We start from the raw sequence: 24,183 nt of genomic DNA on the forward strand, positions 1-24,183 counted from the left end.
TCCCCGTGGATAGTAGGGAAGGTGTTGGATAGAAAATTAAACCTATTCCCTATCCTAGAGCGCCCCCCGCGCAATGCGTTGTAATGGTTTGCGTTGTAAAAGTTGCGTCGTAAAAGCACTGCGTGGTAAAAGTTGCGTTGTAAAGGATGTTTCCCGTTAATGACTATTATCACAATCCTACATTAGCATATTCATTTAAGAATGAGAAAAAAAAATAATAGACTTCCGAAAGAATATAAACAAATTTATGGTGAAGAAGCACCCGCTCTGATTGAGGCGGTTAAAAACAAAATCACAGTGAACCAGTTACCATTGTTTCTTTCCACTTTCCTGGCAGGGAGCTGGTCCTGAAGGCATGCTGTGTGTGTGAATTTGTGTGCACCCAGCTGACTGATAAGGACACATAATTACCTTTGGCAGAGCCTGGCAGTGCCACTCCCGCAGCACTGTACACATTAATGGAGGTGACCAGTACCGGGTACCCCACAATCCGCTTCCAGAAAGATGGCGTTGGCAGGTCTTTGGTCATTTCTCTGACAAAGGAAGAAGAACATCAGAGACCATTATTGGGTGGGAACCAATAGACGCCCTGCGCGAGGGAGGGGAACAGTGGGCTGGTTACTGACTGCAAAGGTCCTGTGCTCCCCTAAAGACAGTCCCAAACCTAGACCTGATGGTTCCTGACTTCATGTGCTCCAGTCCAAAGGCATAAGGCTCAAATCACATGTATACCTAGAACTCAAAGGTCCTGGGTCCTAGTGACGCCTGTCTGTAACCACCCCTGAGAAGGGAAACTCTACCCCTAGAAATGATGGGTCCTGACTTTCACCAGGAAAGTGGTCCTCCTTCTCCTGTAGAGACAGAAGTGGAGCTAGAAAGGTGTATTCATGAATTCCTCAGCCCTAGTCTCATAAGCCACTTAGACAACCTAGAACCCACAAATGCAGACCAATATCCCCGCCCCTCTCAAAGTACAGATATCCCACAGAAGTAAAGGTCACATATTTCAGTGCCGGCTTCAACCTGAAAGAACATATCCACACTTCAAACTGAGGACTGCTAACTCCAAATCCTGAAAGTGCGTGCCCTTACTGATGGCTAGATACCTGGAACCTAAAAGTCCCGGCTTTCAGCGCCCCAGTCCATGTCACAAGTCGACGGTCTGCAAAATGGTGCACACTTAGAAACAATGAGTCATGACAACCGAATCATCTAGGAGTATAGACTGATAGGTGCTTGCAGTGCCGTGCCTAGGAGTCCGGACTAAGAGGTGCATGCAGTGCCAGGCCTAGGAGTCCAGACTGACAGGTGCATGCAGTGCCACACATAGGAGTCCGGACTGATAGGTGCTTGCAGTGCCGTGCCTAGGAGTCCGGACTGACAGGTCCTTGCAGTGCCACACCTAGGAGTCCGGACTGACAGGTGCATGCAGTGCCACGCCTAGGAGTCCGGACTGACAGGTGTTTGCAGTGCCACGCCTAGGAGTCCGGACTGAGAGGTGCTTGCAGTGACACGCCTAGGAGTCCGGACTGACAGGTGCATGCAGTGCAACGCCTAGCAGTCCGGACTGACAGGTGCATGCAGTGCCGCGCCTAGGAGTCCGGACTGACAGGTGCATGCAGTGCCGCGCCTAGGAGTCCGGACTGACAGGTGCTTGCAGTGCCACGCCTAGGATTCCGGACTGAGAGGTGCTTGCAGTGACACGCCTAGGAGTCCGGACTGACAGGTGCATGCAGTGCCAGGCCTAGGATTCCGGACTGAGAGGTGCTTGCAGTGACACGCCTAGGAGTCCGGACTGACAGGTGCTTGCAGTGACACGCCTAGGAGTCCGGACTGAGAGGTGCTTGCAGTGACACGCCTAGGAGTCCGGACTGAGAGGGGCTTGCAGTGACACGCCTAGGAGTCCGGACTGAGAGGTGCTTGCAGTGACACGCCTAGGAGTCCGGACTGAGAGGTGCTTGCAGTGACACGGCTAGGAGTCCGGACTGACAGGTGCATGCAGTGCCACATCCAGTAGTACTGATTAAACAGCACCTGGCCCGCCACATCCAGGAGCTCTAACTACCAGGTGCATGCAGTGCCACACCTGGGACACCTGACTGAAAACTACACAGAGAGCCATAACAAGGTTCTCCTAGTTGAAACTATATAAAACACAAGCTACCAACTATATACACAGGAGTGCAGACTCACTGCTACAAGTATAGTCAGACTAACAACAACATACAGAGCCACATTCAGGAGACCTGTTAGACAGAAGAAAAAACAACCACCACTAGGAGTGTGAACTGGTATTTATGTACACAGCTATTCCTAGGAGCACTGATTGATACATAAACCATACCTATGGTCCTGTTTGAAACCTGCCTTACAAACTGAGCCATATGAATGAATCCTGCCTTAATAGCTCCATAGGAGGCAATACCTAGGAGTTCTGGCTGGCAGGTACATACAGGGCTATAGCTAGGAGATCTGATTGACAGTGGAATTAGGAACAATAACCAGGAGTGCTGACTGACAAGTACCTTGCCCAGGAGCCCTTTTTGATAGCTACCCTACAATCATATCCATAAATCATGACTTATAGCTCTATAGAAGGCCATACATAGGAGCCCTGAATGACATGTACATACAGAGCTATACCTAGGGGGACAGGCTCTCTGCCTCCTCCTCGAGGATGCCAGACTGGACGTCTAGGGCGGTCACCCAGGGAAGCACACTATTTACCTACACACAGCTCCCTCCTATCCTTCATAGAGGTGGACAGCCCCTACCCTACGATTGCACTCTACCTCAGGTGAGACGACTTGTCCGTGAAGAGCCGAATCAGGAAGTTCCCAGTTATCCCAGGCTGAAAGGTGGTGGGGACGATGACGTACTTCCCCTGCGGCAGTTCCGCTCGGTGAACGATGCTGCGGGAGTTGATGTAGGTGGAGCTAGCCACTTTACTCTGGACCGTGTGCATCCGATACTTCCGGTTTTGCTCCACCTTGAGAAATAGATAACACGGCTCCATCATATTACCCATGCCAGAGTGTCTCCACATCACAATCTGCTCAACATTGTACAACGAAGGCTTTGACAGTGGTAGATCTGCCCATTATACCAAACTACCTCCCTCTCCACAATATCCAAATACCTCTATAAAGACAGTGATGATATTGAACTGCAGTAAGGTGTTCCTACATTTCCTACGTGAACATCAAGCAAAATCTAGAGACTGTAAAGCTATACTACCTTCACCTATGTGAGAATATCTCTATTGACATTTCCACATCTCCCATTAAGACATCACAGCGATACTATTAGCGGTCACGATTTTGAAGCGAACACATCACTTTGTGTTATTAGGTCAATCGGTCTTTATTATTTTCTGCCGGAGACACCTGTGGCATTAACTTAGATATCCTAACCAATAATGGCTGGAGAACTATTATACTTCTAGGACTCTCATCTAAAACATCTCTCGCCACTGGCCAACCTGTTAACATACTTCCCCTCTATCACTTTTACTCGTCTAGGGAACAGATCTCAAATAGAATCTTACTTTCTAGACTGACACGGAATTAAGTAGCCATAAAAGGGAACCATTGAATAAGGCAGAGAGACGACTTGTGTATGCGTCTGTATCCGTGTCCCAATGGTTGCAACAGGCCAGCATGAACAATAGTTAGGCTCAACTCACATTTAAACCATGTCACTTTCCCTGCTATCTCAAGAAAAACCTGGGACTTCCAAACAAATACACCTAAGTAAAGTCCTAGTCTTCCTCCGAACTAAGATCAACTGACCCCATCACCCTTTGTAAAGCTCTCGATAACTCAAGGAAGCCTTGGTGGAGCTGGGTGTGCCAGTAAAGACAAACTTGGAGGTTGGCAGGTATTAAAACCAGGTGCAAGAGGGCCAGGAATGCCCCCAACAAAGGGCTTTTGTTATAATCCAGCCTACGCATTGGTGATATGTATGTCTTCTCTGGTCTAAAACTGTAATGCCAGAGGGCGTCTAATCTAGCAGAGCAGCCATCTGCTTCTGTTGCCCGCAGGATAAAACATGGGAGCTCTGAAATTATATGTGAAAGCTGCTATTAAACTAAGGGAGTGTTGCAAAAGGTCTGCTGGAGCTGTTCAGATCGAGGTCTGGGTACATCAGCAAAGTATTGTTGGTCTGACACAGCCTCATGTAGGAATCTCCATCTGGGGAAATCCTGGAAGCCTTCTCAGGAAAACTTGATCCAAGCACATCCAGGAAACGTCATTCCGGGAATGCCTCTACCCAGTCAGATTTATAGTAACCAGAGAGCAACTTCCAGTTTCAGAATTTCCAACTTTGGTACCTGGAGAACCGCAGCTCCCAACTCATGATTACCAACATTTAGGAGCACCCAAGAAGGAGATTATGAGACCAGCAAAGGAAAAATCATTACTGCTCACTGACTTGTGTTTTTTATGTGTGACATTTTGTATGGATGAAGCACATAAACCATAGAAAAATTTCAATATTTTCCTAACAAATTTGCATGTTTCTGCTCAGTGTCCATCACAGATACTCACATCCATTTACCAACACTTACTTGGAAGAGATCGAAGCCCATGGCCAGGTTTCCACCTGATCCAGACTTGCGTTGGGCTCTCTTGTCATCTTGCTGGAGGCAGATCAGCGCAGAGTCGTGCTCCAGGGAGATATCAAAAGCAAACTGAGAAAAGGAGAGAAAAGTACTCTGAGATTTACAGAATCTAGCCCTGCCTGTATATCTTAAAGAGAGAAGTGATAGGTCACTCAACCCTGCAAATGCTTGCTGTTCCAAAGTGAGGTGGGTATTGGGGTAATGCCAAATGCAGAGATTAGCCCATCAAATTTCTATTAACTTGCAAAGGGTGTGGATAGTGAGTGCAGCCTATTCTCCATACACATTCCCAAAAATGCAGTCTTTTCTCACCCACCACAGTCTTTAAACCTAGCCTAATCAGGGATTGAAAGTGGGTACTGCCAGCCATACACAGCCAAAGAAAGCTACTATACACAAAATAAAACTGTCTCTTACCTCTTACAAATATTCTCTAGGCTTGGCGTCTTCTATGCCTTTACAAGCTTAAATTATTCCCGGTTATATGGCTAGGACTCCCAGTACTCTGTTTCATTGAAGCAGTACTGGTAAAATCCCACTCCCTGATGGACCACCAACAGGGCTTACTTTGTAAAAGATTGAGTGCCGGTGCCTGAAGGTCTGCTCGGCAGCCTGTGGCTGGTGCAAATAAAGGTCGGTGTGCCGAATACCAAGGCTGGTAGTCTGGAATTCACCTCAGGCCGCTTTAATCCACTACCAGAAACTCCTTGACCCTTTATTTTACTCTTACAAGCTCCTGCCTTGTCCCTTTGTGATGGTTTTGCAGTCTTTCTCTTCCTCCATCTTTCTGACCTGGGTGTTTTTCACTCTCTTGCATTCAGGAAATGTCTAATGCAGGAAAATAAGTGCCGGTCCCCAATATTAAGTGCTCCAAAGAAGGAAAATACCTCTTCCAGGGAGGGTAATAAAGGGCTGCATTCGAATCTATTAAAGTTACCAGTGCTGGAGAACTTTGGTTGCAGTTAAATAACTTTTCTTCTCCAACACAGAGTCATTTATAGCTTCACCTGCTAAAATTAAGATTAGAAAACGGGGTCATGAACACCTTGGAAAGGGGGATATGAGACTGACTAAATTTCAGAGGTTCCACAGCACTGCTTGACCTTATAGAACAATCTAACCATCTAAAACCTTTAACAATACAGTAAAGCTTAGCAACACAATACAACCAACTAATTTAAACACTCAATCGAGACCATGCCGTATAGATATAAATGCTTCTCATATAGTTCTGGCCTTAATTGCAATAGGCGATGTGCTCAGCATTATTTCAATATCTGCTCACAACTGTGGTCAGATCATCATAATATGTCCATCTGCTTCAGAGCTAGGACGACACAATCTATATAATCTTATGTCAGTTATTTTCCACTCCTAAGCACCAGTCACATCATAGATTGGCAGATAAACTACTCACAATGACACTTATTTCTGAAGCTTATTTGGACAACTCAATTGATCAACCATTCCCATAAAGAGTCGGCCATTATAATAGGAGTAAAAACAATGAAACAAGCTTCTTCTCCCCAGGAGATCCATATTTGTTATGAGAGTGATGTGGTGCACCTTAGTCTTGCTTTAATCTGATCTATACTTACTGATTTGTTTTGAAAACTGGTCAATGTGTTAAACCCTAAAGCCATTTAAAGTGGAAATAAGTTGAGTGTTTATGCTTCTCACGGACACTTGAACCCAACTCCTCCACAGCCTTGCAGACAAAGTGTTCCATGCTGCGGTATTTAATTTAAATATCCACCACAGAGACAAGGTTAAGGCAATTGACCAAGTGTAACTCATACAAACTCTTGTCTGATGAACTCTATAGCAGTTGATGACCAAACCTCAATTCCATTTTTTTCCACAGTGGCTTGAGGCAAGTTTAGATAAAGTTGCCCATAGGTCATATCAGAACACCTTTCCTCTCATATGCACAGATCCGAGTGCACAGCAGATCCCCTGAACTTATGAGGAAAGCTAGCAGGATTTACCAATAATCGACTTTTAATTTAGCCATCATTGCTTTACCCCATATATGCTTGCGGTCAAGAGATCCATAAACTTGCTTCACCACAAGTCTAGTAAATAGTAATAAAAAGGAACCAGAAGGTTAGTGGAACCTAAAACTATAATCAGAATTACCTTTTATCCATTCATGGAGGCATTTTAACATATTTAGCGGCTACAGCAATCCAATTTATGTTTTTATGACTTAAAAATACATTGACCTAATGTTAAGAGGCCCTTTGGAAGGGAAAGGCGGATTCACAGCTGTTGAAAGAAGTTCCAGGCCACTCATGAAGATATTAAACAATATAAAAAGTAGCCTTGCAGAGCACCAAATCCAGTCACAGTTCTATGCCAATTGGCCAAACGTGTTGTCCCAGATAGCTCATGCTAGTATGAAGATGATATAATTTATGAACAAAGGACTGCAGAATTCTAGATCTCTGCATTTTCTCCCAATAACAGAGGGCAATGGATGGTCATGAAGGCTTTGGAGAAGACAATGTAAACACCGTGCAAAGGTGCCACACCCAAGGTAAGAGACTTACTTGCTATGAGTGCTACGCCAATACATAAGGTGGTGAAGATGAGTGAACATCTCTTTAAGGAAACTGACCTGAGTTGGGTGCAACACTTCACCCACAGATATCCTATGATTTAGTTAATCAGGGGCCTTTTACACATAGTGCCCTAGGGCCGCGTTCTGCCCCTTTTTATGTCCCTGGGGCACTATGGTAGTACATAAGGGGCTGCAGATGCTTGTGCAGCCTTCTTATGCACTTCTGATGGCACGAATACACATGTAGTATCCTGAGAGGGTGTTACCTCATGTGAACGTGGGCGTGGCCCCATGCAAATGATGGAATCAGTTTGCATCTCAGTCAGTGCTGTATTACCGACATGGGTGCAGAAGCAAACATGCCCTCAGGACAGGGACAGTGCGCCAAAAAAAAGGTGTTACAGTGTGACTGCATCCCATGAGGGTAGCCCTCTTGATGGGTAAAAGGGGGTTCCCACGGATCCCCTAAACTTCTGCAGACAGGAAGGGGCAGTCACGCACTGCACTCCCCTGTAGGGAGGTCTGTGACCCCTTTTTAACCTTTTCCGTGCTGATGACGGAACCGCTCCGCCATCAGCCGCGGTGGCGCTGTGCTGATGACGGAGCGGTTCCGTCATGGCCCGCCCGATGCGCCTGCGCGGCGCTGATTTCGCGCCTGCGCGGCGTGTTCTATTGAGCGGGCAGGGCCATGACGGAACCGCTCCATCATCAGCACAACTCAACCGAGGCTGGTGACGGAGCGGTTCCGTCACTAGCATGGGCGCTCCGCACGGCCCCCCCGCCCCCTTAGCGCTGCGGCGGAATAGCCGCCGCAGCAAAGGTGTTAAAAGGCAGGTGGGTCGCCACTGCATTGAGAAATAGGGAGCAGCTTTGAGGCAGTCACTCCGTATTTCACAGAATGCTCTGCCTCCAGTTCAGCGCCAGTTTGCTGCTGCCCTGAGGGCAGTGCTTTCATCATAAAGTAAGTAAAGTAAAGTCCACATTTGTAAAGCGCACAATCACCCGTAAGGGTCTCTAGGCGCTGGGGGCCGTCGGGAAGATTAAGCGAGCTATTGCCCAGAGTCACATGGTGCTGGGCTAACCTGCCGCCGGAGCCGGGGATCGAACCGTGGTCCCCAGATTCCAGCGTCAGTCGCCCTGGCCGCGGCGCCACACCTAGTAATAGCGCGCACTGACCCGGTTTGCACTGGGTGCACGTGCTTAAAGAAGTGCCATGGCGCAAACAAGGACAGTGTGCCCTATTCATAATGTGTGCCCTATATGTAACATGAGCCCAGATGGAATTCTTGAGAACATTTTTCCTGGCAGATTAACCATTGCTAGTATCCTGTAGCCACTAGAGTCTGCAGGATTTTTTTTTAGGTCTGGGGTTAGCCATGCCCTTTTGATTTCACAAAAATGAGATATATTTAATAAAGGAGTCATCCATCTTTATGTATTGGTCTGTTGTGTCATTCGCATTTTCTTCAGCCCACTACTACATAAAGTATGGGGCAAAGGGTGGGCCCAATTCAGGCACTGCCAAACTTCAATGCGAGTGACGACATTCTGCTGCTTCACATGGAGCACATCAGCACACAAAGTAATACTCTTCAGTGCCAGGAACTACTGTGGCAACGTTTTCTTTTTTTAGACCAAATATTATTTTGGGTTTGGCCATTCTTCTATTTTGGTGAGTGCCTTGTACCTCATTCAACAATACAATTACAATAAAAACATGCCAAAAACTGGCATTGACAAAGCTAAATGCCGTCAGCTAATGTCAAACCTCCTGGCTTTGCCAATGCTTGATGAATACACACACTAATGGGGCCAATATAGCTTTCCACAAGTCATGAAGGATCAGACAACTTTCAGGTGCATTTTGAAATACAAAGTGTAACATTTGGAACCATTCTTTTCGGTAGGCCTTTAAAGAGTTGGGTGACAAACCATCTGGGCACCTTGACGTAGACACTTTACTACTGGAAGTTATGTCACTAACTCGGTATTTTCAAAAAGGAGTCCCTTAATCAGGAGTGGCCACAGAATTCAGAATGATAGAATAGCCACTCTTCCATTAGATAAGTGCTCCACATATAGCTGTTACTTATCGACAGTCACATATGCAGTTTACCTTACACCCCAAACAGGAGTAATGCTATTAACAATTAAAGGCCAGAAGATTTTGTAATCATTCTTCTCAAGTGCAGCTGTTATAAGGATACAGTTCTTTATTTTTAAGTTTTTCTTCTTAGATTTTTATTTTAAGTTTCTGGCATTACCTCTGTCGCTCAGCATACAATTCCTCAAGAGCATATTTAAGAGTCAGACTCTTCTAATACAACAATTCTTTGTATAGATTTCACGATTAAACCAGGTTCCGTTATATGCAATTTAATGTGTGACATTTTGCAAAATAAAAACCATTGCAATTTTCGGCAGGAAAGTAAAGCTTCATTTTCACTAACATTAGATATAAAATCAACAGCAAGCATGCTCATCCAAATGCCTGTTTAGAGCATTTAAACAAAACAATAATCTAGTTGATGACTCCATATACAGTTTGTAGTCCTTCTGAAGTGCTTTCCAGAGATCATATCTTTGCATATCACTGTGAATATGAGGGCATTGTGGTCACTTTCAAATGGGGATTCGGTTCTAAAATGATGCCAAGCAGAGGGTACTGTTTGGAGTGGAGGTCAATGCCCAACAAAGTCATTAGCTGCAGGGCAAACGTTCCAATAAGGTGGATTGCCAACAAAAAACTGTTGTAAATCTTGGTATGTATGTTTGCATTACTGCTATATTCCATCCCTGTATCTGGATTCCCAGCACTGTACTGACTTCATAGCTGGATTATGGAGATTCATTCTTTCGTGTCAATGTATGAAAAAACAAATTATGGATAATTTGCCCTCTTTCTAAAGTCCACGTCTTCCTATCCTCATCAGAAACAATAACAGTGCTAGGCTTTGACTGTATTGATTCAATCCAGATTTCAGGCAAATATTACGCAAAGAATACCTGGGCCAAAAGGAACATATTTTTTGAAGGAGGCCCTCAGACAGAAAGATTTACAGAAGGGCTATGGTGACGGCCACGTGGCTGCCATGGACATCTCCTACATGTGACATGTTTCTGTAAAGACAAAAGTAGTGCCTTTGCTCTGGTAAAAGAAATAGGTTTCTTTATGCAGAGGTGCCCTATGGATGTCCTGGCATTGGAGGAAGACGTCATCTAATTAATCATGTAAGCAATGGAAGCTTATTTTATCACGCGTTACTCCCATGACATGGAAATGAAATGAAATGAAAGACAACTTATAATGCGCAACTAAAACCCGAAGGCATCAAGGCGCCTAACAGACAAAAGTCCTCAAAAAAGGCAGAGACAAAAACTACAGGTAGGCTTTGGCAAAAAGACCAGTCTTCAAAGCCTTTCTAAAGGCTTGCATAGTAGGCAGAGACTTAATTTCATCCGGTAGGGTGTTCCACCATTTAGGCGCAAGACTCGAGAAGGCTCTGCCCCCCCACTTAGCTCTACGAATGCGGGGCGCTCGTAGCAGAGACTTCTTGGCAGAGCGTACATTTCTGGAAGGGCTATAAGGGACCAAAAGGTCTCCTATTCCGCCCGGCCTATTTCTCGCCAAGGCTCCATATGTCAGGCAGAGAATTTTGAAAAGAATCCTGTCCCCCATCGGGAGCCAATGAAGGAGTTTCCTAGCAGCGGTGGCTGATGAACGTCTGGGCAGATCTAAAACAAACACATGGGGCTGGTGAAAATGTTCTTCATTATTTCAAAGTAGAACTCAAACGGGTGCATTACACTGTAGGTGTGTAATATGTTCTTATATCAAAGACCTTAAGAAAGATGTCATGATTAATGCCAAATTAGGCATAATATTTGGGTTACAGGATTAATGTGTATTAAGTTCATCCCAGTCCATGTGAAAATACACTTTTGTTTCAGAAGCAGCACATTGGCCCTCTTGGAGGAAGATATGTTCATTTAGTATTCAGTATTGCAAGCCAGAAGTAAGATTCAAATCCTAAACTACAAGGTAAATGACAACTTTAGGAACAGTGCCACAGATATCTTCACATCCCACTGGGGGGTTTTACTTTTTTGAAAGAGGGAACATGGAAACATGTTTAAAGGAATCCCTTTCTGTGGCATGTTTGTTGATTCCTGCATTGCAAACATCTCCTATCCCCTACAACTTGTACATGAAATAGTTCTGATCTTCCAATTTCTGAAAAATACATGAAGGCATAACCTACTAAGCTTTAGCCTCTAATCTTACACTATTATTGTAAACAGGGATCCAGAACAGCTTTCCCCTTTCTAATGCTGTTGAAGTTGACAATATGAGCTCTACAAAGGATGAATACGTTTGAGCACTGAAGGGCCACCCATTGTCAGACCTGCACATGACTAGGCATCAACCGCACACAATTCAAGTACTGACCTGTGGGTTCTGCAAGAAGGTTGCTCGGTTGTTGCTGCACCCGCCGCTTCGATTCTTCAGGGGGTTCTCGTTTAGAATCCACTCTCCAAAGAGCATGGCCTCCGCCCAGGTCTTGTGGATACTTAGGAGGCTTGTGTTAATCCTTCGGCAGACAACCAGATCAGTGAAGTACTGGCAGAAGTCATCAAAGCTCATCCTGTTAAGACAGCCAATGGAGAGAGAGGCCTGTGTATGCGGGCATCTAAGTAGTAGTACTTGTTGAAAGTTGTCAAGAACAGTAGAGATGCGTTAAGAGCTTGACATCCACCTCGCAGGCGACCACCTCATATGGACCACCATCTATAGCCCTGGAGCCACCACCACCACCAGCAGACTGCTTTGAATCCATCAGTCGCTGTCAAAAACGATGCCACCAAACAACCTATGACCACCACTGCATCTCCACACAATGACATCACCACAACCTGTATAACTATTTCCAGTGTACTAGTGCACCATATCCCGGTCACAACTAAACCATCACAGCTGTCCAGCGCTAAAACCATCAAAGTATTAAAACCATCCCACCAAGGCACAATGGACCTACACCTTGCCATGCATCCGCTAAAAATGTGAGACAGTGACGACAGTTACAATGCATTTACCACTTCAAGGTAATGTAGTATGAGGTAAGTCAAAACGCATTGCATTTATAATGCATTTTTAAAGGTAGTGGTGGGCGGGCAGGTTTTTAGGGTTCAGAGACAGGTAGAGTTTAGGCGTATACTAAGGAGTTTTTTGGGCTCAGGGATGGGTGATATTTAGGGGTAGTAAGGAGTCTTTAGAGCTTGGATGGGTGGGATTTATGGGTAGGGCTCAGGGAAGGGTGGTGTTTAGGGGTAGTAAAAGTGTTTAGGGATTGGCGCAATTAGGGGTGCACGTGTTGTTAAGGTTCAGGGAAGGTTAGCATTAAGAAGTATTAAGGTTTTTATAGGTTCAGGAAAGGGTATCATTAAGGACTATGTTTTTTGCAGGATCATTGAAGGGTAGTATTAAGGGATAGAATGGGTCTTTTGGGGATCAGCAAAGGGCAGCGTTGAATGGAAGTAAGGTTTTTTTTGCAGGATCATGGAAGAGTAGGATTATGGCCTTTAAGTTTTTTGGGTAGCGTTCCAGTAATAATAAGAGGTTTTTAGGGACTACGGATGGCTAGCATTAAGGGGTAGTAAAAATTGAGTTCTTTAATCTATATATGTGTATATCTATATATACAATGCAATGTAAATGTGTGGTTGTGGTTTGTGCAAAAATGAGTCCTTGTTTTGATGAGTTGTAAGTATATTCTTTGCTGTGAATGCATGGTAAAGTTATGCGTGGTGTTGGTGTCCATGGCAGGGACCTTCATACAACACCACATTTACAGCACTAAAACGATCACACTTTTGTGTCGAAAGGAAGACCACAATAATCAAACTATGAAAGCCGTTGTCCTGCTATAACCATGAGAAGGTTAGGAGGATCACACCATCATTATTAAGATGCTACTGTAGCCAAGGCAACTCCAGGACATGACTACAAATGACCCACTATCAAAGGCATCCCATCATCGCAAGCATTGCACCACCACAACTGTCGCAACACTACCACCCTGACAGCTCTACGCATATCAAAGCACTACCCGACATATGAAGCAGCCACTGATGAAGCACAATCAACGTAGCACAGCTACAGAACCATCCAACCTAGGACACCATGCCAACTATTGCACCAGCACAATCAAATCACCAATGCAACCATTCAACCATGGAACACCACAGCCACGGCACGCGCACAACCATGGTACCTCCAATTCCACCATCCTCCTCACTAAGGAATTCAACATTGTTGAGAGACAGAATAGAGCATGCATAATCAATCCTTTTGTAAATGTACAATACAGTAATTTAATGATCAAGACCCCACCATCACCTCCAGCAAAGCGTTTACCAAAACTCCCCGTCATCGCTTACAGTGACGCCCATCTTCTCTCTCTCTCCTCGGCCCACCTGCTTCCATTCTTCAGACCTGTAGAGCATAGGGTTCAAGCATTACTGACAGCACTTTAGGACAAAGAGCTTATCAGGACAGCAGGGTTCTAGGGCTTTACAGTGAACTTAGAAAAGTGTTAACATGTCCCCTGAAGAGCAGAGATCTTACAAACAATATAGATGAGCTTTAAGTTTTGCAAAGATAATGAGCAGCAGATTGTGCAGCAATGGCCAACAATGATTTTTCTCTTTGTTTCCCATAGACCAGTGCTTTAAATAAGCAGGTACTATCCGGAACTGAGTACCTTCACTTCTTGAACTTGAGAGGGAGAGTAGCAGCACTTTTCAGAAGAGGTGTAATGCTTTTCATGGAGAGTACCTGCACTTCTCAGCAGCAAACAGCTACTCTTGGATATTGAGTCCCAGCACTTCTAGACTTCCATTACAAGCACTGCTACAGACCATCATTTTACAGTAATCCTAAACATCTTTGGAGTGCAGAAAGATCTTCAGATACTAGTGCTCTGTATGGTGATAGCAGCAATGTCATCCCAGACAACCATGAGGTTGTACTCAGATCCTCTTGTTTTATACCAAAGCCCTACAGAGTTCTGGGATGTACTCAGCCCTAACAGCCGCTCTAGGTTTCACTGTGTCTCTACAGAAGCCCCAAAGTTTACCAAGACCCATAGTATCTGTGGACTTTCCTAAGACCACACAACACCCTGGAACATCCCTCCATTGCCAGTGCAAGGCTATGTTTACAAATATTAACATGTTGGTGTCTCTTTATCCACATTTCCTAGGACTCTGTGCAATGTTTCCCCACAAAAGAGGGATCAGACTCCTGTCTGACACCGACTTTGAGGCGACTGACAGGAGCATCTACCACATGTGAATGGTATGCCAGAAGGAAGGGACTTGGGCAGCAGTTTTAAGAGAGTCAAAGGGGAAAAGATTCACACGTACAACCAAAGTGAAACAAGAATATGTTACTGATGCTCGGCTTCACTCCTCAGAGAACGAAACATGGGTTAATCAAAAACAAATACATATATTTAAAACAGAAAACACAAAAGTTAAAAAGGACGTTATAGTTGGATACAAATGTACGTTAAAACATACTGTTTTGAACTAACAAAACCACTGAAATTCACTAGGTACAGGTATTTCAAGTAACTATAACTCGCACCCCTGCCATGCACAGTGTTGTCATGAATGATGTCTTTTCAGATGTTGCAGTGATGTTATTAATAATGTCATAGGCCATGTAATATGGAGGTAATTAGCAGTGCATGACGAGGGCGAGAGTTATAGTTAGAGTCTCTACTCTTCGTCACCCTTCGCGAGGGCCCTCTGCCAACACTGGTGATGCCACAGTGCCTGATGCAAGGCGGACTCGGGTACCATTGCACACCTGCCACCATTGAGGAACAGATAAGAGGAAGATTTAGGAGAGTAAGAGTTGGAGCATTTGGCTTCTCCCAATAATATTCAATGAAGTGGAACAATTCTCAAGTGAGCAAAAGCAGAATTTTTGGCTTAAAAATTTGGAGTCACCTGCCTGAAATGGGAGGGTTCCCAAGCATTCCAATGGCATCTTTATATTGTCAGTGCCTCTCCTGGGTTTTCCTTATTCACAGTAGGTACGAATTCCTCCTGAAATGTGTGTGCCCTGAACCTTGGCTACTCTTCCTTTGCATGCTGTAAGCACAACTGCTCAGTGAGACAAGTGCTTGGGGCCCACCCCTGTGTGTGATCTGCAGGTCAGGAGTTAAGAACGCAGTTGCATCTACTCTGTTTTTTATCACTTCAAGGTAGAGAAATGGAGCAACATTAAATTGGGTAATAGTTCTTTACAGTGACCAGAAAATTGTTCAAAATGTGTATTTAATCATAAACAGCACCACATACAAGTTACTAAATAATGTGCCCGGCAATGACAATGATAAATCTAGCAGCAGACAGACTTTTGGCCTGATTCTCAAAGGTACCAAATATACCATGGTCTTGCAATCAAATAATGTTTCTTTCTACAGTTTTGCATCCTCAGATTGCAAGCTATCTCAAAAATCCGCCTCTATATTCCTAAATACCTGCATGAAAAATTGACCCCGACTTAAACTTTCCGAAGTTGCCTCGCCTTTTTTCTTGCGAATGACCCTCTCTTTACTTTAAATCCTATGCATGCCTACTCTGAGTCCCATGCATATATGCCTTAATCACTAATAACAAACAATAACCAATAAATACTGCATTAACCACGAGCCTGTGGATTTGGGAGCAGCGTGCTGCTCAGCATAAAGTGCTTTGATGCCTCATCAAGGGTAGCAAGCACTATTTAAAAGCAATTACAGTACAATACACAGGTAGTGCTTCGGAAGAGGTGGAAGTGGGCGAGTCTTACCCGTCACTCCAGGGCCCGCACCACTCTGTGGAGCCCCAGGGATTGCGCATGCGGATCATGTAGAGCTTCTTGGTCTTGAAGAAGGAGAGGAGGCCGGTGCCCAGGTGCACTGGCTTGATGTCGGTCACACCATAGGCGTGGCCCTTCACGAGCCCGCACGGCATCTGCATCTCCATCTCCTCACCCGAGGAGGGCTGGGGAGACACAAGGAAAGAGAAGGTGTGAGAGGGCCCTGAGTTAAAGGTGTGAGAGGGCCCTGAGTTAAAGGTGTGAGAGGGCCCTGAGTTAAAGGTGTGAGAGGGCCCCGAGTTAAAGGTGTGAGAGGGCCCCGAGTTAAAGGTGTGAGAGGGCCCTGAGTTAAAGGTGTGAGAGGGCCCCGAGTTAAAGGTGTGAGAGGGCCCCGAGTTAAAGGTGTGAGAGGGCCCTGAGTTAAAGGTGTGAGAGGGCCCTGAGTTAAAGGTGTGAGAGGGCCCTGAGTTAAAGGTGTGAGAGGGCCCTGAGTTAAAGGTGTGAGAGGGCCCTGAGTTAAAGGTGTGAGAGGGCCCTGAGTTAAAGGTGTGAGAGGGCCCTGAGTTAAAGGTGTGAGAGGGCCCTGAGTTAAAGGTGTGAGAGGGCCCTGAGTTAAAGGTGTGAGAGGGCCCTGAGTTAAAGGTGTGAGAGGGCCCCGAGTTAAAGGTGTGAGAGGGCCCCGAGTTAAAGGTGTGAGAGGGCCCCGAGTTAAAGGTGTGAGAGGGCCCCGAGTTAAAGGTGTGAGAGGGCCCCGAGTTAAAGGTGTGAGAGGGCCCCGAGTTAAAGGTGTGAGAGGGCCCCGAGTTAAAGGTGTGAGAGGGCCCTGAGTTAAAGGTGTGAGAGGGCCCTGAGTTAAAGGTGTGAGAGGGCCCTGAGTTAAAGGTGTGAGAGGGCCCTGAGTTAAAGGTGTGAGAGGGCCCTGAGTTAAAGGTGTGAGAGGGCCCTGAGTTAAAGGTGTGAGAGGGCCCTGAGTTAAAGGTGTGAGAGGGCCCCGAGTTAAAGGTGTGAGAGGGCCCCGAGTTAAAGGTGTGAGAGGGCCCCGAGTTAAAGGTGTGAGAGGGCCCTGAGTTAAAGGTGTGAGAGGGCCCTGAGTTAAAGGTGTGAGAGGTCCCTGAGTTAAAGGTGTGAGAGGGCCCTGAGTGTGAGAGGGCCCTGAGTTAAAGGTGTGAGAGGGCCCCGAGTTAAAGGTGTGAGAGGGCCCCGAGTTAAAGGTGTGAGAGGTCCCCGAGTTAAAGGTGTGAGAGGGCCCCGAGTTAAAGGTGTGAGAGGGCCCCGAGTTAAAGGTGTGAGAGGTCCCCGAGTTAAAGGTGTGAGAGGTCCCTGAGTTAAAGGTGTGAGAGGGCCCTGAGTGTGAGAGGGCCCTGAGTTAAAGGTGTGAGAGGGCCCCGAGTTAAAGGTGTGAGAGGGCCCCGAGTTAAAGGTGTGAGAGGTCCCCGAGTTAAAGGTGTGAGAGGGCCCCGAGTTAAAGGTGTGAGAGGGCCCCGAGTTAAAGGTGTGAGAGGGCCCCGAGTTAAAGGTGTGAGAGGGCCCCGAGTTAAAGGTGTGAGAGGGCCCTGAGTTAAAGGTGTGAGAGGGCCCCGAGTTAAAGGTGTGAGAGGGCCCCGAGTTAAAGGTGTGAGAGGGCCCCGAGTTAAAGGTGTGAGAGGGCCCTGAGTTAAAGGTGTGAGAGGGCCCCGAGTTAAAGGTGTGAGAGGGCCCCGAGTTAAAGGTGTGAGAGGGCCCCGAGTTAAAGGTGTGAGAGGGCCCCGAGTTAAAGGTGTGAGAGGGCCCCGAGTTAAAGGTGTGAGAGGGCCCCGAGTTAAAGGTGTGAGAGGGCCCCGAGTTAAAGGTGTGAGAGGGCCCTGAGTTAAAGGTGTGAGAGGGCCCTGAGTTAAAGGTGTGAGAGGGCCCTGAGTTAAAGGTGTGAGAGGGCCCCGAGTTAAAGGTGTGAGAGGGCCCCGAGTTAAAGGTGTGAGAGGGCCCTGAGTTAAAGGTGTGAGAGGGCCCCGAGTTAAAGGTGTGAGAGGTCCCGAGTTAAAGGTGTGAGAGGGCCCTGAGTTAAAGGTGTGAGAGGGCCCTGAGTTAAAGGTGTGAGAGGGCCCTGAGTTAAAGGTGTGAGAGGGCCCCGAGTTAAAGGTGTGAGAGGGCCCCGAGTTAAAGGTGTGAGAGGGCCCCGAGTTAAAGGTGTGAGAGGGCCCCGAGTTAAAGGTGTGAGAGGGCCCTGAGTTAAAGGTGTGAGAGGGCCCTGAGTTAAAGGTGTGAGAGGGCCCCGAGTTAAAGGTGTGAGCGAGGTCCAGGAATCCTAAAACTGGAGGAGAACGAATGTATGACGTTACAACACATACATTTACAACGCATGCACTTACAATGCAGTTTTTACATTGCAACATCCTCTACAATGCATTCCATTACATGGCATGACTACATTGCATTTTAAAAAAATACAACGCATTCCATTACATCGCATGCTACCTTTACAACACATACCATACCAACGCATACCATTACATTGCATTTAAGGTAAGTATTGGATAGTGTAGGGGTAAAAATTACTATTCTAACTCCAGGGGGTGCAACAGTAGGGTAAGTGTTGGATAGTACTATGCGTTGTGATGGTATGCGTTGTAAAGCCTGCATTGTAGTGGCATGCGTTGTAATGGATGTTGCGATGTAATGACTGCGTTGTAAGTGTAGTGCGATGTAATGACTGCGTTGTAAAGGTTGTTTCCCGATGAGATCTCCTTCCCTGATTGATAATTTTTTTATACTTATTTTAGAGGAACTTTGCTGGAGGCGCGGGACCTTTCCAGCCTCATATGTATAACTGTGCAGTGGGGGTTTAAGCATGTGCTCCTCTTTCAGTAATAGTAGTAGGTTCAAGCATGCAAAGAGTTTCCTTTTTGTATCTGTTGTGGTTTTTTTTTTAGAGGAAGGCCAAAGCCATGTGTCGTCTTCAACATCCATGTTTGTTTCCCATTCACAGTATTTAGACATGTGCTCTGGAGGTGCAATAGCGGAGGGCTCTGGGTTGCTCCCACAGCCCCAGACCCCTACCGTTCCTTACATAAGACATGGACTTCCTGTATCTTATCACCATCATCATCAAAACTTTATTTGTTTTTTTGGGTAAACCATAAAAGTCACACACAAAAAAAATACATAAAATGTATAGACAACATAAGGCTGAGAGAGCAGTTTAACGCACAAAGTTCATGAAAGAAATACATCATGACCATCCGGGTCTGGTCAGAAAAAGTTCATTATCAGTTTTCACCCTCAACAGGACAATTCCTCATTTTCAAACACAGGACCAGACCCCGGAGGTAAGACAATCATTCTTAAAAGTGCATAGTGCCTTTTGTTAGTGCAGAACGTTCCTGGTTAACAAAAGTATTTAAACACAGCATGTAGACATGCAATAAAGTGCAAAATGGCTCTTCAAAGTGGCCGAAAGGTTTTGGTCAGATGGAATCCATTGTCCTTTTTTCATTTACTTTCAGATATAATTTGGGTTTCAGCCAACACATACGACCTTGTAAACAATCCAAAGTGCATAGTGCTTTTTTGACAGTGCCAGAAAGAGAACGGTCCTAGAGAAAAAAGAATAATTATTTTCCAACTAACCTTCTTAAGCTAATTGCAGCAGAAATAAATATGTATTTTTGCAAATACACTCTGATTGAAGTAGTTGGAGATAGAACAAAGCTGGCCTGCATTTTCTGATGTTCAAAAATCTTAAGAGTGGTAAAATTAATTCCCTGCGTGGTTTATTATATAACTCACAGAAGAAAAGAAAATGCAACAAGTTATGGCTTGAATTACAGTCACAGGGACAGGGATCCAGATGGGCATCATGATATGTATTGCTAGGACACGACACCAATAAATGAGCGATGCCAAATCTGAATCTAGTGAGGTAAAAAAATGGTTGAAAGGGTACAGATGATATGGCTCAATTCCTTCAGTGGTAACCATGGGTAAATAGTAGGGGTGGGCGGAAATTTCGTTCCGCCGATGGAATGTGCGAAAAATTGCCTCTTCCGCAAAGAAGGCGGAAAAACGGGGCACATTTCTGCACACTCTGGGTGAAACGGAAGTTGGCCACCCACCCGCCTCCCGCCCGCCCGCAATATTATACAGATTAAAGCCTAAAATAAGATTTAAAACACTTACCATATCGTGGGGTCATCTCTTCTTGGTCTATTGCGCCTTCTTCTTGAAACTGCGCAGGCGCAGGCTCCAGCGCATGCGCAGTTTCAAGAAGAAGGCGCAATAGACCAGGAAGATGACCCCGCGATAAGGTAAGTGTTTTAAATCTTATTTTAGGCTTTAATCGGTTTAATGTTGCGGGTGGGCGGCGGGCCGGTGTCACGTAACGGAAATTTGTGGAGAGGCACAGAAATTGGTTCAATTTCCATGTCTGTCCCTTCCGCGACTTCCGCCCACCCCTAGTAAATAGTCTACTACCTGCTTTTTACTATGCTCCACATATTCTCTGCATTCACTTAAAATGTTAAAAAAGTTTCTTTTTAGTTCGGGTTTAGTGAATAAGATGAGGGTTTGTAAAAAATCCTGCCTCCCAATACGAGCCAACTGATCTTCACATAGCTGAGCCATGGTATTTTGTGTGCGTGGTCACAGTTTAAACAATCTTGAATTATTTCTCGGTTGAGGCCCGGTTCTTCATTTACCCAGATCGAGCACCATAGCATAAATGGGGCACTCTGTATTCGATCCGCCATGGGGGTCAGCCCCAGTTGCTGGCATATGATAGAGGGCAAACTGGGGGGGCAGACAATCTTCTGAGGGATACATTTTCCATAGTATGTAAGATAGAGGAGTTACAAAACCCAGCTCTGTGCAAAATCACAGCACGGCATTTGGTGGTATAGATGTTAATGAGGGTCTTGGTCGGTCTTCAGCCAAGTTTGGTCGGTCTTCAGCCAAGTTTCCTAGAGAACCTGAATAGGGCTTCAAGCGTTCTATCGAAGCTCCTTTTCTTGACCTCTAAGAGATGGGTCCAGGAGCCTTTTTTGGTCAAATGGGATGCATAGGTAGCAAAAGTTTGAAACCTGGGATAGCTTTTCATTATAAATGAAACAGGGTCTCATTTTGCATTGAACTTTCCCCACCACCATGACCTGTGACTTGGCGGTGTTGGTCTTTAGACCCAACTCACTCATAAACATTAAATCTGTTGACAAAGGTTTGCAGACCAACACCTGTTCTTGAGAGTAATATGCAATCATCTGCATATAATAATGCGGGACGTTTCTCCGCCGCACTCTTGGCACATCAATTGCCCCTTCATTCAAGAACCTCTCCAAATCATTTACATATAAACAGAATAGGAAAGGGTCTAATATACACCCCTGTCGAACGCCGCTGTTCATTTTAATCTGGGGGGATAATTCTCCATCCGCCCCATATCTCACTCTGCCTGGCACGTTCCGATGCGTCTGTGCTAGAAAGTTAACCAGAGGAACATCTATACCCATACCCAACATCTTTTGGCATAGTTTCCCTCTCATCACACAATGAAAGGCCGATGTCAGGTCCATGAAGCCCAGATATAGATTAGTATTTTTACCATAGTATATTTACTGATTACCAGATTGAGGCATTGCTCCACCGTACCTAGGCCCCTTCTTAAACCAGAGTGGATATCTGAAAATTTCCCTTTTTCAGCTATCCATATTTCGAGACGGTCAAGTAAAACCATGCCTATCAGCTTACATGTGGTGTCAGTCAATGATATTGGGCGATAACATTTAGGGTTCGACCTATTTCCCTTTTTAAAAATGGGGACAATTATTGCTGTTGACCAGGATTCTGGGGGACCTGTAACTGTGACGCAACTTAAAATATTGGTTAAAATTGGGAGCCTATGTCAGGCTTTCCAAGGAAGAGATCGGTCGTTATATCATCAGGACCGGCAGCCTTATTTTTCTTTGTCAAGCATAATGCCTTTATAACTTCTTGGATTGTAGGTGGATCTAATTTGTTCGCTGCCCCTTTTGCGTAGTTCAGTTCGAAAAGATGTGGTCAAGGTAGCAAAGAACTTCTTTATGAGACAATATATAGTAGCAAACACCAATTGTTCATTATGGCATAAGTCCAATTTATTCACTTTGAGACAGAGCATCTAATGCAATTGTATTCAAAGCATTAGCAGATAATGGCAACCCCGTTGCTCATTATGATTACAGTGCAATATATTCAAAGCATTCGCAAATAATGGCAACGCCTTTGCTCATTATGATTTTAGTGCAATATAGTACAGTGCTCTTGGTGCAGAAGGGGAAGAAGGAAGGGAATGGGTGTTAAGTGGTAACTTGTGAGTGGAGGACAGGGAAAAGGTATTTGTGACATATATACATCAATGAGCATGGTAAGAACTTTTCCAGTCTGTGGTAGGTCAAGCGTTCCTGAGAGTACACATAGCTCTGATGGACAAGCACTTTTTAGGTTTCGCCTCGCCGAAAGCTGCGTAGCAGACTTTCGCGCAGAGCGAAATCTTATGTCTTACACTGTGTGCTTTAGTTCAGCCTCTCTCTTCCATTGGCTAGCTCCATAAATGGAGACTAGCCATTGGAAGAGAGATCTGTCCGTCATTTACCGAGGCGATTGGTGGGCATTCCGCCGATTCTTTCCCTCTCCGCAACGTCATGAAGACGTGGCCACTGTGGGCGTGTACTTTTTTTTTTACACCGAGGTTTGTGTTCATTGTTCGTCTTGTCCCTGTCCCGCTGGCTGTTTCCTGACCACCCTCCCGCTGTCCGTGTGCCTGCCCGCCCCCCTCCCGCTGTCTGTGTGCCCGTTAACCCGCACCCCCCCCTCCCGCTGTCCTCCATCTATTGAATATGCTGGCTCTTTAAGCCGCTCGACTTCCCGAGTATGCTACGGGACATATTACCTTGCCGCCCAATCTTTTATTTTCAAAGCGGACGCGAGTTTCGGGTCCTAAGCACGATTAGACTGTTGGCTCCGGGGTTAGAGGCTAGTACCTTCTGCGTAATCCCGCGCTTCCGCTCTCGCAAACGGATATAGTTATTCGTATGGTCACGTACTGGTTGAGTGGGATACGGTGAGGGCATGATCTGGTGGGCGGTTTGCAGTTAAATTGGGCTAGTTTGTTTGAAACGCGGGTAAGGAATGGTGAGGGTTCCTGCATGGAAACCGACTGTGGGCATCAAGGGATTTGTAGTCTGTCCTCAAGTACCTTGATAAACCGCGAGCAGTTTGTAAAAAAAAAAAAAACAGACCTTTTCTGCTTGCCTATTTACTAAGTCCTCATTGGTTACTCAATACTTTCTAGATCTTTATATTCGTCGGAAAGTAAGGCAGGACGCTTCCTAATAAACGCAGATCCATAACTTCCGCATCACACCGGTGCGAAGTGGAAACTGGATCACGTTTCATACCAGGGTGATTAAACGTATATTTCATACGAATGGCGAACCACTAGTATTTATTTGTTTTGCAAACGGCACAAAAGCAACTCTACTTCCGGGTTGGTTCTTAATATTCGCGTCTACTTTACGTGGATTTCTCGTGTGGAAATGGACGGGTGTCACTGGGTGGGTACTTGGGCTCAGATGCAGAGCGTAATATTTCATATCGATTGAGCATCTCTGTATTTACATAATATATTTTCTAGGTATGGTGACTTAAAACTAAAATAAACGTGATCCGAATTGAGGGGTCAGTATACATTTTGTGGCCCAAGATAATTGGGCTGTCAGCTTGTGACATCAGTGTTGTATTGTCCACTTGTACCTCGGAGTAACGAGCAGTTCTTTATCGGCCTTTTACGTTTACATCTAGTTGCATGTTTTAGCGTGGTTATGAAACTGGTTTGCGCCTATTGACACTTATGCATCGGGCATATACAGTAAAGAATGCTTGATGTAGTGGCCCTACTTATTTCTTATGTTGCAGTGGGTAATTGAAGGCCTATTTCCAACAGGTGCATACAATCATCTACTCTTGGACTAGAGCCCGAATTTTACCACAATTGGTGGGACATTGGTAGGGCAACAGTATGCCAGTGGACTAATGCGCAGAACCAGCAGAGGGTTTAAGGAAGAGAGGTCTCTGTAGGTGAGGCATTTGTACACAGCCGTAGGGCAGTAACTGTTCGCA

At 45.5% G+C, this 24,183-nt stretch overlaps 1 protein-coding gene across 2 annotated transcripts in view; it reads right to left on the bottom strand.

Annotated features, from left to right (window-relative positions):
* Nucleotides 1–24,183, bottom strand: part of LOC144799820 (calpain-5-like) — a 127,915-nt gene that overhangs the window by 19,665 nt on the left and 84,067 nt on the right. For both annotated transcript variants that reach the window (XM_078671391.1, XM_078671392.1), the window contains exons 6-11: nt 16,051–16,244; nt 13,603–13,680; nt 11,638–11,833; nt 4,571–4,693; nt 2,793–2,989; nt 412–533 (exon numbers count right to left, since the gene is read on the bottom strand). In XM_078671391.1, the coding sequence (XP_078527517.1) occupies nt 412–533; nt 2,793–2,989; nt 4,571–4,693; nt 11,638–11,833; nt 13,603–13,680; nt 16,051–16,244 (910 nt within the window). The remainder of the gene's footprint in view (nt 1–411; nt 534–2,792; nt 2,990–4,570; nt 4,694–11,637; nt 11,834–13,602; nt 13,681–16,050; nt 16,245–24,183) is intronic.

This window comes from Lissotriton helveticus, chromosome 12, assembly GCF_964261635.1.
Source record: "Lissotriton helveticus chromosome 12, aLisHel1.1, whole genome shotgun sequence".
Classification (NCBI taxonomy): Eukaryota; Metazoa; Chordata; class Amphibia; order Caudata; family Salamandridae; genus Lissotriton; species Lissotriton helveticus.